We start from the raw sequence: 18838 nt of genomic DNA, 5'->3' as shown, positions 1-18838 counted from the left end.
ACTGTGCCATAACTGCCGGCCGTCGGTAACTAACTATTTGTAGTACGTTTTTCCATTTCTGAGAACTGAATCACGTGTTGGATGGAAGGAATTAAAACTGATAATCCTCAACCCCTTAATGTATAACTATAACTATATAAGTCCTACTAATTAGTACAGTACTACAAACCCATAAATGATAAATCGACATCTTCAACAAAAACAAAAACAAAAACAAAAACCAAAACCCAAATATGGCTGAATTGCTTGCCAATAGTGATGATAATGGATATAAGCATAACCAAGTAGCAGTCGTAGCGATCCCTCTTCCAGCTCAAGGCCACATTAACCCGCTCTTCAACCTTTCCCACCTCATCGCCTCTTACGAAATTCCTGTCCACTTTGTTGGCTTTGTTAGCCACAACCGACAAGCCAAACTTCGAGCCCATGGTCTTGACCAAACAAACTCACCTGTTAACATAATCAGTTTTCATGATCCCCCTTTCACTTCTCTCCCTTCGCCTCGTGAACCAAACAAGACTAGTAAATTCCCTATTCATCTCCAATGTATTTCCGAGGTTTGTCACCTACTCCGTCACCCTACCTCTCAGCTTTTACGAGCCCTTTCAGCTAAGTACCGAAGAATCATAGTCATTCATGACAGTCTAATGGCTTCAGTCATCCAAGACATTAAATCTATCCAAAATGCAGAGTCTTACACTTTCCATACTAGTTCTGCTTTCACCATCTTCTTCACGATATGGGAATCAATCATTAATAAACCATTTAATCTAACCTCAGATATCCCAAAACATGTTCCAACTGGTAATGGTTGCTATAGCCCGGAATTCAACAAGTTTATAGCTAATCAATACAAGCTATTGAACTTAAGTTCTGGAAGACTATACAACACTTGCAGACCACTTGAAGATAAGTACATGGATCTGAATACAAAACTTCCTGCCAATGAAAAATTGAAGCTGTTCGCTGTTGGCCCAATAAACCCAATGATGAAGGCGTCGTACAAAGCTAGGTCAAAGAACAAACACGAGTGCCTAGATTGGCTTGATCAGCAAGAGAGGGACTCGGTGATCTATGTTTCGTTTGGGACTACAACGTCCATGGCAGAGGAACAGATCAAGGAATTGGCAGATGGACTGGAGAGGAGCGCGCAGAAGTTTGTGTGGGTGTTGAGAGATGCTGACAAAGTAGACATTTTCAAAGAAGATGGGTTGCTAAAAGGCCATGATCATGATCAGTTACCTGAGGGGTACGAGGAGAGAGTTAAAGGCCTTGGATTGGTATTAAGAGATTGGGCACCCCAGCTAGAGATTCTAGGACATCCAGCTACTGGAGGATTTATAAGTCATTGTGGCTGGAATTCTTGCCTTGAAAGCTTAAGTATGGGAGTGCCAATTATAACATGGCCTATGCACTCAGATCAGCCAAAGAACAGTATGTTGGTTACAGAGGTGTTAAGAGTTGGTGTGGTTGTCAAAGATTGGGCTCGCCGTGATGAGCTTATAACATCGAATGCAGTAGAGAGTGCTATCAGAAGATTGATGGCATCAAATGAAGGAGAAGGGATAAGGAAAAGGGCAAGAGAATTGGGAAATGTAGTCAGAAAATCAGCTGCCAAAGGTGGTACCTCTTGCTCAGAACTGGATTCTTTTGTGTCCCATATTACCAGATAACTGAATTCTAGTAATTATTTTAATCAAGATTATAGGGAGACAGTTTATGTTACTTTGTAAAACGCATTTTAGTCTAAATAAATTCTGAATTTGGTGCTTATCACATGATCAGTATGTCTACTGCTAGCAAATTAAGGGTAAAACTTATCTTTTCCCTAGAACAAACAAACCCACTTACTTACCTTGTTTAGTGGCTTGTTGTTCTTCCAAATATAGCAGTAAATTCATCTGATCATTCTGTACTCTTTTCTAAAGTTCTCCAGATCAATGAGCAAAATGTATCCTTTAGGCTCCGTTTGGTAGAGTGTAAAAGATTTTTATTGTAAAATAATTTTTCATGGAAAATATTTTTCAAGGGAAAACACAATTTCAAACTAGTTTTCTTTTGTTTGGTACCTTAAAGAAAATGGGAGAAGATGGTGAAGATTGAGGGAAAGAAAGGAGAGGGAGTTAAGGAGGAAAGAAGGAAAAGTGATTTCCCTCCCTTTCAAATGGAAAACGGTTTTCCACCTTTGGGGGAGTCATTGAAAATTGTTTTTCATCCCTTACCCAACAAAACAACGTAAAATGATTGAAAAACGGAAAATCGTTTTCCATTAAAATTGTTTTACGCCCTACCAAACGGGGTCTTAATGGTACTACTCCCTCTGTCCCTTAATACTCGCACCGTTTTGACTTTTTACACTATTCACATAATTCACTTTGACCCTATTTTATTTCTAGTATATGAAAACAAATGTTAGTATATAATATATTGTTGGCTTCATCTTAATATAAATTTTCCAAATATTAATATTTCTATAAGTTTTTATAATATGTAGTTAAAGATGTTAGTGGTCAAAGTTGTGCATTGGCAAGCGTGTCCAGACAAAACGGTGCGAGTATTAAGGGACGGGGGGAGTAGCATGCAATAGCGATTTTCATAATGTAACAACATAATTTATTCCGAAATTATTATTAGGTTACTTCATCCGTTTTTTTTTCTAGTTCTACACTTCTACACAATTGCATTTATGCGGTCTCCAATGTACAAAATTGGCCATTAATATGTAAATATTACATATTGGTAAAACTAATAAAAACTTAACATTCTGAAAATACATAAAGAAAAAACTAAAAGTTGTAAGGATCCCTCTTGTTTACCAGTGGATCCACATAAAAAAAACAAAAAAATACAAAACAGGAACAAAATAAAATCGATGACTATTAAGGCCATGTTTAGTTCACCTTATTTCACGACCTTATTACTTATTTCAGATTTAATCAGATGAGATCAGACCAGACCAGATCAGATCAGATCAAAAAAATAAGATCAGATTAGATCAGACCGGACCAGATCAGACCAGATCAGACCAGACCAGATTTTTATCAGATTATTATTATTATTACTATTATTATTATTATTATTATTATTATTATTATTTTATTATTATTATTATTATTTTATTATTAATTATTATTATTTTTGGTATATGTTTATATCATTGTTATTATATTTAATATTTTATTAATATTATTGCTTTAATAAAAATAATGTTGTTGTCGGTGCAATTAAAATCTCTTATTTAAGGCATAAAAAAACATTAACAAAACATTCAAATTCATCATGTCCAAATTAAAACCATTAAGTTTAGATCAGAAACGATATGATCAGGTCATATCCATATCAGAACTGATTTTTATAGATCAGAACCATTATATATCCAGACCATAACTGATAGGATCAGATAATATCCAAATCATAATTGATCTGTACAGATCATGTCTAGATCATGTTCAAATATGCAAAGATCTTGTCTACACCAGAACCGATCCTTACATAACCAATATGTTTAGATCAAAACCGATTTGTACATATCATGTCCAGATCAGAATCGATATGTCCAAATTATAACTGGTCTAGATATTGACTCTGTACAAATTATGTTCAGATCAGAATTGTTCTACAAATATCATGTCCATATCAGAATTGATTTGTACAGATTATGACCATATTAGAACTGGTCTGTACAAATCATGACCAGATCAGAAGTGATCTGTACAGATCATGTCCAATCAGAACTGAATTGTACAGATCATGTCTAGATCAGAATGGATCTATACAGATCAGAACTGAACTGTATAAATCATGTCCAGATCAGAATCGATCTGTACAGATCATATCCAGATCAGAACTTATTTGTCTAGATCATAACAGATCTATCTAGATCATGTATAGGTCTATCTAATATAAGGAATAGTTAAATCATGAGTAAAGTCAAATAAATAATAACAATATTATAAATTTGTGTAACATATATTTATTTTACACGTAAGTCGTTTAATATTAATGAATGCAGATTTTTGTTTAAACTTAATTCTGAAGAATCAGATCAGATCAGATCAGATCAGATCAGAAAAAATAAGTTCAGATCAGATCAGATCAGACCAGACCAGATCAGATCAGATCAGGAGAAATAAGGTGAACTAAACAGGGCCTAATTAGGGTCTATTTTTCAAATTGTGGAAGGGAAAACGGAAATTTATCAAATATAAGATTATCCCCAATAATAGAAGCGTGGATCCGCCTTAGCTCATGTTTGATTCTCTCTTTATTGTTTTGAGGCTTTTGCCAAGGTTCTTGTGTATATTCAATGTTACTCGTGCTCTTCATTACACGTCAAGTACCTGTATTAGTTCCTTGACACTCCGATAAGGGTTCAAACACTTCCGCACTTAATTTAGGCCAAATTCATGAAGAAAAAAAAAACTCGCAGACAGACAAGGCATGGGCGTAACCATGTCACACAGGAGGATCTGAGTGCGATTAACATAATGCTTAGCATCCTTTCGGGTGAGCTAGGTTACTCTTCCTATAGAACTAATCTAGGTTTTATCTCAAGATTTAGATAAAAGCTACATGTATATACTAACTCTGTTTCTAAACGTTTTTATCAAGTTCCGTTTTAATCGTTTTTCTTACGCCCACCTAACACACGTACCAACAATCTCTCTTTTATGTCTTCATATTTAATTATTTATACAAATAGTAAATGTCAACAACATATAGAAACTGAGGTGGTATATCAAATGTTCTTTTCTAGAAACTAAAATTAGTGCTTTGAATCGGGACTTATAACCGCAAAGAAAGCTTTATGAACTTGATTACCACTTAACTAATAATAGGTTTATACCAGACTTCTTTGCTGATGGTTAGTCACCAAGGTCTAATAATAATCAATGATTAAGTTACCTATAGAAGCAATCATGATAAGGCCTGAGTTTTATTATATTCGAAGTGGAAAATAATGCAGCATTTTAATATACAAGTGACAGGAACTCCATAATAAAGCTCTAGTATATCTTACAATTTTGTCTTATGTCTTATGTCTAATGTTAGAAAATTATAGAAATTGTGCTACACCTCACACACCCATAAAACTATGCTCATTTAATTTGGAAAATAAAATATATAACAAACGAATGACCTCATTTATAAATGACTAGTTGTTGGACCACGCGCTAGCGCGCACGGTCCTCCAAGGGATTAAAAACGATTAGTGAAAGTAAAATTTGTAAAACATGTATAGTAAAGGTCAGGAAAAACGAAATATAAAATTCACAAATGTACAAATTTTAAACACAAATACTTAGGTAATAAATAGTATACATTAGATGTGCTTGGAAACCAAGATTCTTTAAGTTTTACAAAAGGAGTAAAGACAAAGAGTATTGGTCAAGAACATTAAACATTGCCTTGCAAAATTCCTCAGTACATACTAAATATGAAATTCACAAATATACAAATTTTCGGAATATAGTTGACCTTTTTTCCTTATCGGGCCGTCCCTTAATACTTGACCTGTTTCTAAAAATGGAAATATTCTAACAATATTATATTATTTCTCACTCCACCCCTATTAACCCACCTACCCCCTACTCCATACAAAAAATAATTAAAAATTCAACCCCTACTCTCCCCCAACCCCACCCCTTTACACATTTCCCACTAACTACATTAAAATAATACCCCACTATCAACTACAACCTATTAAATTAAATAAGTCAATTCAAGTCCCTTAAACTCTGTGCCGGTCAAACCGGGTCGAGTATTTCGGGACGGAGGGAGTAATTTTTACGCTTGTAGTATTAGACGTATTTAAGTTTTAAGTCGTGTCTTGGAGACTGTGAAAAGTCAAATGGGGCAATCTTTTAGGGACGGAGGAAGTATAACACTATGTTTAAGGAAAAGACTAAGCAAATAAATTATTAAGTATAATAAGAAGGAAGAGTAAAACAACTACTATGAAATATAATAAGAGGGAAGGAGGAAATGGTAAATGCACTATTGTTAAGGAAAAGACAAAAAAAACAAAGAAGAAATTAGAGGGTATTTCAGTAATACCACTGTTACATGAGTAGTAATCAAAGTTCAAAGCTTTATAAGTGTTAGGATTAGAGCAATAAGTAATCAACATTGCACATTTGGAAGCCAAACAAATACTCCAACCACACTTGGGTAACATTATGTGTTAATCTCCACTTAACAAGATTGTAGGAGACTCCACTTTCAAACTATATTAGCTTTTATAAGTGATTAACCTTCTCATCATCATAATCAATGTGGTTCACCAAATAAAGAACACATCATTAATGAAATAGATGTCTGAACATAAAAATATGGCGGCTGTCCATGTTCAATTGTTCATGCTAATCTCTAGTATAAAGCTACATCTTCCAGCCTAAGATTTGACACAAAAATGGCAGAACAACAAAATAGGCTCAAAGATTCCCCTATTGCAGTAGTCATGGTACCCTTCCCAATGCAAGGCCATCTTAATGAGGCTCTCCATCTAGCCAACCTCATAGCATCATATGGTATACCGGTTCATTTTGCAGGATCCATAACACACAACCGTCAAGCCAAATTACGCCTCCACGGTTGGGACCTCGAAAGTAGTGGTAAAATTCACTTTCATGACTTACAACTACCCCTTTCAGCTCAACACCTCCCAAATTCAATGTGCAAACCACATTCCCTGGGCATCTTCAACCACTTTTTGATGCTTCTCATCATCTCCGCCAACCTGTGTTCCAACTTTTACAGGAACTCTCAACTAAGTTTAGAAGAATCATAATTATTCATGATACTTTGATTTCTTCAGTTGTTCAAGATGTGAAATTAATCCCTAATGCTGAGTCATATGCTCTTCATAGTGTATGTGCCTTCACCATCTTCTTTTACATATGGGATTCAATAACTGACAAACCTTTTCAGCTAGATTCTGATATCTCCTATATCATTCCGTCAAATGAAGGGTGCTTTACACCAGAGTTTGCAGACTATGTGGCAAAGCAACACAAAGTTTTGAACTTCGAGAGTGGAAGGATCTATAATACAAGCAGACAGATAGAAGGTAGATATATGAACTTACTGGAAAAACTGCCTGCAAATTCTAACAAGAAACTTTTTGCAATTGGGCCTTTGAATCCAGTGGAAATAAAAGACAGATGCAGTAACAGCAGACATCGATGTCTCAAGTGGCTTGACAGACAAGAAACAGATTCTGTGATTTATGTCTCATTCGGAACATCAACATCAATGACAAGAGAGCAGATAAGTAAGTTGGCAGTTGGATTGGAAAAAAGTGAGCAAAAGTTTTTATGGGTCGTTAGAAGTGCTGATGGAGTAGAACTTGCTGCAGAAGATGAAGTGATAAGGCCTCAGCTGCCAGAAGGTTTTGAAAGCAGAGTCCAGAACAGGGGAATGGTGGTAAGAGATTGGGCACCCCAGCTTGAAATTCTTGCACACCCATCAACAGGAGGGTTCATGAGTCATTGCGGCTGGAACTCATGCATGGAGAGCATCAGCATGGGAGTTCCGATTGCAGCATGGCCTATGCACTCTGACCAGCCAAGGAACACCATTTTAGTAACACAAGTGCTAAAAATTGGTATAAATGTCAGAGATTGGGTTTACAGAAATGAGCTGGTTACATCAACTACAATAGAAAATGCAGTGAGAAGAATGATGATATCAAAAGAAGGTCAGGAGATGAGGAGAAGGGCTGCAGAGCTTGGAGGCATTATTCGAGGATCAACTACTATAGGTGGATCTTCTCGCTTAGAAATGGATTCTTTCATCTCTCACATCACCAGATGATACTCTTAAATAGAGGATACAACCTAAGAAAATCTTGGATAACTGGAAACATGATTGAAAGTATGATCACGGGGAGAGAAGAAAGATTTGTCAACAACTTGACAAAAACTGGTTCTTGTCTCCATTAACTCAATCCTGAAGATGATAGTTTATAGTTATAAGTAAACTCTACTAGAATGATACAAGCACCTTTTCTTGATGTGCATGTTTGATTGATACACAAAACATAGTTCTGTTTATGTAAATTCTTGGGTCTATCCATGAAGCTATCACTGTAAAAAACAACCTGCATAATGTATAATTGAATAGAATGTATGATACCAATATAGAATTTAAAAGAAATGTGAATATTATGAATTGGTGGTTTCAGGCCTTGCAACTATTACTGTCAAAAACTACCTGCAGTAACCTTTGATTCTTGCTTTGGATGACCTAAATCAGGTGACTCCTCAATCAAGACAAAAAAATTTCAGCCTTGACTGTGATTTTCAGAAAATATTGTGATAAAGTTTGACAAAAATCTATTCAGATAACTATATGCAGAACCACCGAAGTTGATGCAAAATGGAAAGACAAAAATGCTGTCAAATTGGTCTGAAACAACCTCAATTGACAGTGGTAATGGTTCCCTTTCCAGCCCATGGCCATATCAATCAGCTCCTCCATCTCTCTCGTCTTATATCCTCCTATGGTATACCAGTTCACTTTGCTGGATCAACCGTGCACAACCGCCAAGCAAAACTCCGTGTCCATGGTTGGGACCTGGAAACTTCAGGTAACATCCAATTCCATGACTTCCAACTCCTCCTCTCAACTCATTTACCCCTAACCCCAATGCCTGGATCAAATTTCCAGATCATATCAAACCCCTTTCTGATGCTTCTTCACATCTCCGCATACCTGTGTTTCAACTTTTACAGGAACTCTCGTCTATATTCAGGAAAGTTATCATCATTAATGATAACCTAATGGCTTCAGTAGTACAAGATGTAAATCTCATCCCAAACGCTGAATCTTACACCTTTCTATCAGTGTCTGCCTTTACCGTATTTTTTAACAAATGGGAGTCCATAACAGATAAACCTTTTGAGCTAGCTTCTGATATTCCAAGATATATCCCTTCTGGAGAAGAGTGTTTCACACCAGAGTTTGAGAAAATTATCATTCATCAACACAAACTTTTGAAATTTGAATCCGGAAGACTTCTCAATACATCAAGATTGATAGAAGGTAGATACATGGAATTATTGTCAAAATTACCAACGAATGTTAACAAGAAACTGTTTTCTATTGGACCTTTCAATCCAGTGGAAGCAAAAGGAAAAACAAGTGCTCGTAGGCCCACATGTCTTGAGTGGCTAGACAAACAGGAGATTGATTCTGTGATATATGTCTCTTTCGGAACAATAACATCTTTGGCTGATGAGCAGGTCAGAGAGTTGGCAATAGGATTGCAAAGAAGCGGCCAAAACTTTATATGGGTTCTTAGAGATGCTGATAAAGAAGATTTATTTGCGAAAAATGAGGCCAGAAGTCTCCAGCTGCCAGAAGGATATGAAGAAAAAGTAAAAAACAAAGGAATCATTGTGAGAGACTGGGCACCGCAGCTTGAGATACTAGCCCACCCAGCAACTGGTGGGTTCATGAGTCACTGTGGGTGGAACTCATGCTTGGAGACCATCACCATGGGAGTGCCAATAGCAGCATGGCCTATGCATTCTGACCAACCTAAAAACAGCATTTTGATAACAGAAGTCCTAAGGATTGGTTTGTTAGTCAGGGCTTGGGAACACAGAGCTCATCTGGTTACATCAACTACTGTAGATGATACAATAAGAAGATTGATGACATCGAAGGAAGGAGAAGAGATGAGGAAAAGGGCTGCAGAGTTAGGTAGTGCAGTTCGAGGTGCAGTTGAAGATGGTGGAAGTTCTCGCTTAGAAATGGATTCTTTCGTTGCTCATATCAGCAGATGAAACTCTTTGGCACCATAAGAAATGAGGTTGGTAAGGACTAAGCAGCCTAAACTTGAACATTGTTTCCTTCTGTATTCTAGATTTCTAGTCTTCTGGATTGTACATTGTAACATCATTTTGCAGGAATCTGCAATTGTTCTCCTGTGGTAATCAAGTCTAAGAAAGCTTTGTCAGAAAGACATCTTTGCACATGGAATACCCAAGTGCATGTGTGCCACTCTCCCACCCATAGCCTAGTTTAATTTGGTTGGCAAGATTAACATAAAACTAGATCACTAAGAGCTTACTTTATGATTCAACTAGCTTACTTTTTTAGGAACAGTAAGAATAAAAAGACAAGATAAACTATTATAATATCTGCCATAAGAGAGAAAAGAGCTTACTTATCTTTCTGACTAGCCTTATATGCACGCTATACGTACGTTAAACTATAAGACCATATGATTTTATTAGAATTATAACCTTTTATAAAATTGTCAAGCATGTATCGTGTTCATAAGCAATATGACTCGATCTGAATGGCTCATTGATAACCCTGATAGTGACTCTCAAAGTATTTATTTTGTCAACTTCTGTCAACAAATTGATAAGTGCATACTGAGATAAAAGGAAAAGAAGCTCAAAGTAATAAATATATTAGGGGAAAAAATAATTTGAAAGAAACAAAAAAAGAGATGAAATTGTTTTAAACCCTTAAACATTTTTACGAATTTGTATTGATTTCAATTCTGCGTCGTTGTTTGAGCTGGCATTTTAATAGTCACTACTATTATTCAAATTTCAGGTAAACCAAATTATAAAGTTATTAACTTCAACATTAATTTTAATCTATTAATTTCTTTGGGAAATTTTATGTAAGTTGTTTTATTAATTATTTCAATTCCTTAATTTTTTCTTTTTCTAAATTTTCAATTAAGCTTTTGCTTAATTTAAGTCAATTCCTTAAAAAAAAATTACTTACATATTGATATGATATCATTGGAAATGTCAATTTTATTGAATGAATTTTATACATCAATTATGACCTTAATTAGCTTCACGATCAATTACAATAGTCATTTCAAAATTACCTGAATCCATTAAGTTAGTTTCTTGTATTGTTGGTTATAAATTGCATATTTATGGAATTAATTAAGTAATTAATTACATTATACCCCTAATTGTTTACACTTTAATTGTGATTCTTAAAATATTACTCCCTCCATCCTGGAATACTCGCAACGATTTGACTAGACACGCTTGCTAACTCACAACTTTGACCATCAATATTTTCAATTATATATTATAAAAACTTATAAAATATTAATATTTTGAAAATATGTATTAAGACGAAGCCAACAATATATTATATGCTAACACTTATTTTCATACATTATAAATAAAATAGGGTCAAATTGAATTATGTGAATAGTGCAAAAAGTCAAAACGTTGCGTGTATTACGGGACGAGGGAGTAGTAGATTACAACCCTTTCTACGAAGAAATTATGATGATGTAATTGAAATTCTTCATATTTATAGTGATATTGGATATTGGTGTCAGTTGTTCCACAAAGAGGGTTTTATTTTTATTTTTAATTAGCACTTTTTTTAAAAATGGTCTTGAGAGTTTTTTTAATTAACACTTTTTTAAAAAAGGGTCTTGAGAGCAACAAAATAAATAAATAATACAAATTAGGCAAAAATTAATAAAATCATTTACTTTATGAATAAAAGTCATCGATATTGAAAAGCATATTGTCAAAAAAAATATGAAAATTTGGTACATGAAATGTATCTATGGAGAAAATCTTATCGTCAAATTTATTAATAGTCATAATAAAATAAATCTTCTTGCATTCGTGTTTGATGTAGAAATTAAATATTCTTTGTTGATTTTACTGTCAAATTACACAATGGCTTCTAGGAAGGAAAATAAGAGAGATTCAATGTGTGATTTGCATTAGAATTTCCTTGTTATTTATTGACATTAAATAATCATTTTTTTAAAAAAAAAACTACTGCAATCCAGTTTGATATAATCATTTTTTTATTATTTGTAATTGTCATTAATTTTCGTAATTGGTGTTCTTGCTAGCTGTAGGAATTAATTTCTCATTGACTTTTTTGTTGTCAAATTTAACAATTGCTTGATTTATGTGTTACACTTCCATAATTGATAAGTTTGTCGATTATTTAGACTGCAGCATTGAGCATCGTTCCACCATTTGAATTCCACCATTTTCATACTCCATACTTGTTTTTTTTAATGAATTAAAATTGAGATAATTAAGGGGTACGAATTAAAATGGAGAGAATTAAGGGGTTATGAATTAAAATGGAGATAAATAAGGGATTTTGTCATCTTTTTCCAAGTTATTAGCAATTTAACATTAACAAAAATACATTATGGAGGAGAAAATTAAGGGGCAATTTATTGACATTTTTTTATTTGGTGGGTTAGTTTGCTGCAATTAAGTATTTGGTAAAGAAAATATCACTTTTTAATTTTTTTGCCATGATTTTGGTGGGTTAAGTTAGCTCGATCTAATTAAGTATTTGGTAAAAAAAATTCTTTTTAAAATTTTACTTTTTGCCAGTTGTTACTTAAGGTTTCATTAGTGCCGTAATTTGTGGTTGTGCCTACGTAATCTTTAATGTGATTAATTTATTTTTTTGTAGTTTTCTTTATTTATTTATGACATTTTCCACCTTATGATGTTATTTATAGTGTCTATTGACTGATTTTTTTTCCTTTTTATTGTATTTAATAGTTGTTGTTAATATAATTTATCGTTAGTAGGGGTATGTTAGTCTTTTCTGTAGGAGACACCAAAAGTGTATTTACTAAAATAACCTCAAGTGTTCCCTTATAGAATAGAGATACACTATGTTACTCAGATTCTGACCCTCAGCTACCAAAAGTTGAACACTAATACATGTCCAAGTGCCAGACTCGAACTTTTTTTTTTTTGAAGATCTTGCACTTTCCACTACAAGAATTTGTATCTTTAACGACAACCTAATAAAGACGGGTCAAAAATCCCGTCGTAAAAGCTTTTTGCGACGGGGATAACAACCAAACAAAGGCGGGAACAACCGTCACAAATGTTTTTTTACGACGGATTAACGACGGGATTTTCCATTAACGACGGCCGCCTTTTATGACGGGTCCGCGACAGGAAATCTCGTCGTTAATCAACGATTATAGGCCTTTCGCGACGGGATGTCCCGTCGTTAATGGCACAATTTCTTGTAGTGTTCAAAGAGAAATGTCTAGTAGCCATACTCCGCAGTTATGTCAGAGTGTCGAGCATCAGAAACAATCACACGATACAGTGCTGATTTTTCTCACCTGTACAAGAATAGATGCTGAGGTTTCACTTGCTGTCAGTATAACCAAGAAGGGCCAGAAGCAGTAAGTACTCAGCATGTTTCAGGTTTGAGCATGTAACAATTTGATTTAAACTGATAAGAAAACTTTAGTAACAAAAGCAACTCTCTTAAACTGATATCCCACCAGAGAAAATGTCCTGTAAACTGTAGGTGTTCCAACTTTCTTATGAATTGAGAGACATTTTATTTTCTATTTTCATGCAAATGAAAAGCCGTACAACCCTTCCTAGAAGATGGGGACTTGGGGATACTACTGATGCAAGTATAAGGAGCTAGTGGTTGAGTGCTGATTCTGAAGAGATGGTGATGTTAATTTTAAACCCAATATGGCAACGAGTTTCAGTTATGGTATATTACTAGATATTTATTTAGGAGATATATTATGTTATTGTATTCCTATTTACGAGTTGTATTTTAGGGATAGATTTGTTAGTATATTGGTTTCTCCTAAATTGTAATATTCTAGTAATATTGTGTTTCCTAATACTAGGGCTAGGGTTAGGAAGTTGGGGTATATAAATAGGGATTTATATACCATTATGATTGATATGCTTGAGATCCTGAGCTTGAGCATAGCTTGAGAGAAACACCTGTGAGGTTGATTGATTGTATTGTTAATAACGGTTTTGATTAATAATACAAGTTGGGACGTGGGTATACCACGTTATTTATATTGTGTGTGTTTTGTCATTGTTATCTCGTAATATTCCTAACAGGTGATATTGATGTACTGACTAGGTAACTAAAGAATCTGCTTCTAATCGCCGAAATTTAACTAGTACACTTGCTATCAGTTTAACAACACTTTTTCACAAAACCAAACAATAATCGACTACCTTTAATCTGATTCCTGAGTACAAACAACAGTAATCATCAAATCATGGAGATTAGTAACTCCTAATTCCATAACTAAAAAATCTATTAGAACCCTTGTAAATTCTATTAAAACCAGTAATCATCAAATCATAGGCCTTGCACGCTTGGTTTATGGGCCGCATCGTTGCTCGCCCCTTCTCGTATTTGCGTCTAAGGCCTTACGACCATTATTTATCGTATAGTACTTGATGATCCAATGGCGTACGATACAATTATCCATACGACCTATCCCGTGAATATACGATATATGATTACGATCCAACGACTTATCGTATATTTATATTTTTCGAACTAAATTCCCGATTAGACATGCATTAAATGAATTTCCGATTCATAATTTAATCCGGCGATCTGCTATATGCCATTGGTGTGACGTTATAAGTTCAATCAAAAGTAAGTTGTGAGCCTTATAAGAATTAGAACTCATTGATCGGATACATGGCTATAGCTAGCTGTTCCAATCACTTGATCTTACTGAATTAATTATTCTGTAATTAATCTGAACCTTGGTATTAGACCAATGCACCTTGGGTGAAAGACACATTTCTTTCAGTCTCCCACTTGTCCTTTAGACAAGTGTGCATTCGCATTCTTTTGTCTCTTAGTGTTACTTGCTGGATATAAGGTAAGATACAAGTCATCCTTATTAGGTCCAGAAGTGTTTCTCGAATTACTGAGTTCAACTGTTAAACTTTTACAGAAGGTTAAGCCTTAATAACCATTCTAGGCACGATTATGCATTTTCACATTGTCTAACTCTCCGAAACAACAAAAACACCATATCCTATCAAAGATAGGAGGACAATCCCTTCTTGTAACTTATGAAAGACTTGCGTTGATTCATAGTAAGCCTGAATACTGCTTTTATAGTCTCCGTTTACGGTGTGACGCTTAGAGAGAATCAAAGCGAACTAATCTTCAAACAAGTAATCATAATTACTCATGTTCCGAGGAATAGTTCTAATCACCATTAATGAGAACGACTTATGACATGAATTTAATCTCTTAAAGTGTTCTCGTGGTCAATCCGATAAGAATTCCAACAAGTATCTATGCAAAAGATGTTTGACATCCAAGTCCCAACTAGTTCAAGAAATTGAACTATAAATCTACTTGCAATCTAATCCATTGCTCGATCATTGTTCGTCCAACCATTTAATAACCTGGATTAGGGATCCTTTATGAATCAATATTCAAGTTCACTTATAGGTGTGTTTTTTATTATTTTTATCAAAGCTCCAATCTTGACATCCCATTTGAATGATTTTGAATAACTTTACTTCATCATTTAATACCAAAACACAATTAAATGAATTTGAAAACGTAATTTCATAAATATGAAATGGTTAACCAATTGTTATAAACATAGATCCAACAAATGTTCTAAAACAAAACTAAAAAAAATCAAAGTCATTCTCCAATATGCTTGATTCTCATGGTTGCTACATGTGCGTTGTGCTTTACCTGTGGCAACGGTTTAGTCAATGGATCTGCGACGTTGAAGTCCGTTCAAACCTTGCATATCTCGATTATATTTGTTTCCTATCAATGATCTCTCATACTTATTTGCCTTTCTTGTGGCTCATAGGCTTCTTTGCTTGGAAAATGTTTCTATTATTATCACAATATAAAGCCACTGGTCCCTTTATGGAGGGGACAACCTCAAGTTCTTTGATGAACTTCCGAATCCAAACATCTTCATTTGCTGCTTCTGAGGCAGCAATGTACTCGGCTTCAGTTGTGGAATCCTCAATAGTGATTTTCTTAGCACTTTTCCAGCTTACTGCTTCGCCATTGAGGCAGAACACAAAACTAGATTGTGATCTGAAATCATTTCTGTCGGTATGGAAGCTTGCGTCCATATAGGAATTGATACCAGTCCGATACACCTATCCTGGGTCTGATTGGTATATGCTCGTTGCACTGAGTGCGAACGAAACATATGTCCTTGTACAAATAATGGCATTCATGATAGATCCAACAACCGAACATATGGAATCGTATTCATCTTTCAACGCTCATCACATGTCTTAGGACATTGTGTCTTGCTTAGATATATATACCACGTGTCATGGGTAGATGTCCCCTTTTGGCTTCCATCATATTGAACTAAGCTACAACCTTATCAATGTAAGTACTTTGGCTAAGTCCAGTCATCCTTTTAGATTTATCCCTATAGATCTTGATTGTAATACCCCAATATTTTATTATTTTCGTAAAATATATTTTATAGAGGAAATTAAGTTATAAGTATAGTTAAATGATTTTCGGTTTTTATTTAGTCTCTTTTAATATTTTCGTAAAGTTTAAAACCCTATTTTAATAAGTAAGACTCTTTTATGAGAATATTCTTAATCCTAATTTTAATTCAAGAAAAAAAAATTGTGCAACCTTAAGTTTTATTTTTCCTGTTCCGTCGTTTTCTCTTCCATACTATCTCGTGAATTTTTGCGACTAACCTTTTCCAAATTCAATTATTACCCATTTATTTCTATGATCAAAATCTTTATTGCTTTTAATTATTTAATCATCAGTTCTTTTCTTCAATACGACCAGCCCATTAATATATGAATTCGCCTAACTTCATCATGATCAACAACTCATCTTTTAATTAAGTTGATACACCATGTATCAACAGGAAGCAATCCCATCTTCAATTCATCTAGCCACGGATGTATATATGGGTTTCCAACAGCCGCTAAATATACATTTATACTTATATGCTCGTGTTTTACTCGAGTTGGGATGTGACGAGAAGATAATCACGCGTACTTAGTCTCTCAAATTATTTGTGTAATCATTAGTTGTAAACACAGAGTTTTATGTTTAAATACCTACGTAGTATTGTCTGTTAATCATGTTTGATTTTGTCAAATATTGTGTAATCTCGTATCCTTCTCATTAATAACACACGTATATATATATAGTACAACTCATTACCTAAACCCTAGATTACATATTAGGTAACATAACATATTTAGGACTCATATTAGGTAACATACCATATTTAGGACTCTACAGAATATTCACAATATAATATTCCTATATTCTATCTTAACATCCCCTCAAGGTGGAGCACGAAGATCTCGAATGCCCATCTTGTTCAAAAAAGACAAAAACTCAAATTGCGCCTTCCCCAACGCTTTAGTGAAGACATCTGCTAACTGAACCTTCGTCGACACATACGACACGCTTCCCCCTTCCTAACTCCGTATCCTCCACACACTGCCTTGTCTCACTCTCATCACTACCCGTCGTCTCATCGACACCTGTCGTTGGTGAGACGACGTCTGATTCCACTCGACTGGCTCCTCCCTCACAGGCGACGACACCCCTTCGTCGACGCCACTAGTCAACGACACGTCCTCATTGTCACCTGTATGCGACAACACTCCCTCAGTATCACCCGGTGACGACACTCCCTCAGTATCACCCATAGGTGACGACACTCCCTCAGTATCTCTCATATCATATAACATAACTCTATCTCATATGATATTTTATCCTCTAGGATAACTACGTTATCCTTAACTCCCTCCCTCAATCGTAACGGCAGTTTCACGAACGTTGCGATTGGAAACATAATATTTTCTGCATTAGTACCAGATCAATCGGATGAACTGGAACTTCTTCGGCTTTGTTGAAGTCGGATTGCACAACTCAGTGACGCCGCCTTCAACCATTCTTCAATTATAAAAAAATCGAGCAAGAACGCCATTCTTTTCGAACCTGCACTTCTTTTTTTTTCTTCTTTTTTTCTCTTGATGAGAACGCCCTTCTTTTCGAACTCACCAATTATCTCAATATGAATACTCGAATTGGACGCGATTCCAAGTACGAGTCTTTTCTCCAACACCAACCTCATCTTCTACCAATTTGCCGCGGAATTATTATATTAATTACGAATCCCGCCGGTGGGTTTTTTTTTTTTTTTTTTAACCCACCGGCAGGTGAAAAATCGTGTAGACGGTCCTTAGAATCTCCTAGGCTCTTGATACCATGTCAAATATTGTGTAATCTCGTATCCTTCTCATTAATAACACACGTATATATATAGTACAACTCATTACCTAAACCCTAGATTACATATTAGGTAACATAACATATTTAGAACTCATATTAGGTAACATACCATATTTAGGACTCTACAGAATATTCACAATATAATATTCCTATATTCTATCTTAACAGATTTGGATTTGTCAGACTAGGAGTATTTGTTTTTGTTTGCTAAATGTATAAATATGTCCATTGCGATCATGTGAATATCATGATGCTATGTTGACAAGCATGATTTAGTAAATTTTGTTGTTCGGCAGTAATTGACCCAACTTACCTTGTGTATACTTTTATCTATCTATATATATTATACTAAAAGAGAGGAAATTAATGTGGTGATAACAAATGTCACTCATTGATTGGCCTCTCTTTTAGATATAAAAAAATTATAAAAAAAAAATATTCTATAAATTTTGTTAACTTTCACCTCATCAGAATATTTGATTCTATTTTCCTTAAAAAATCCACCTATACATGGGAATTATTGTGTAAATTATCTTTCTATACTTTTATAACAAATATAACTAATTTAAGATTATCTTTCTATAAAAGTAAACATTACTATTGGTTAGACATTTAGCCAACGATATAAAATCTTGATTTAGATAGAACATCATATAAATAAAGAAATACGGAAACTCATTCCTTAAAACGTGGACTAATTTATTTATAATATATTCAGTATCGATTAGAAATTCTTATTTTAACACAATTAAATACACATAAAAATATGATCCAT

The 18838-nt window shown here is 34.6% G+C and overlaps 1 protein-coding gene and 2 pseudogenes across 1 annotated transcript; all 3 read left to right on the top strand.

Annotated features, from left to right (window-relative positions):
* Positions 1-233: 233 nt before the first annotated feature.
* LOC110804166 (zeatin O-glucosyltransferase) lies at positions 234-1673 on the top strand. Its single transcript, XM_022009733.2, has one exon. The coding sequence runs from the start codon at positions 234-236 to the stop codon at positions 1671-1673; it is 1440 nt and encodes a 479-aa protein (XP_021865425.2).
* Positions 1674-6412: 4739 nt separating this feature from the next.
* On the top strand, positions 6413-8156 carry LOC110804178 (zeatin O-glucosyltransferase-like; annotated as a pseudogene).
* Positions 8157-8379: 223 nt separating this feature from the next.
* On the top strand, positions 8380-10029 carry LOC110804163 (zeatin O-glucosyltransferase-like; annotated as a pseudogene).
* Positions 10030-18838: the final 8809 nt, after the last annotated feature.

Source organism: Spinacia oleracea, chromosome 3 (assembly GCF_020520425.1).
Source record: "Spinacia oleracea cultivar Varoflay chromosome 3, BTI_SOV_V1, whole genome shotgun sequence".
NCBI lineage: Eukaryota > Viridiplantae > Streptophyta > Magnoliopsida > Caryophyllales > Amaranthaceae > Spinacia > Spinacia oleracea.
Note: the sequence above shows the minus strand (reverse complement) of the source record. Positions and strands in the feature narration are given on the sequence as shown.

What these genes read in the sequence shown, in the direction of transcription:
- LOC110804166 (XM_022009733.2), top strand. Translation starts at nt 234, where the DNA reads ATGGCTGAATTGCTTGCCAATAGTGATGATAATGGATATAAGCATAAC.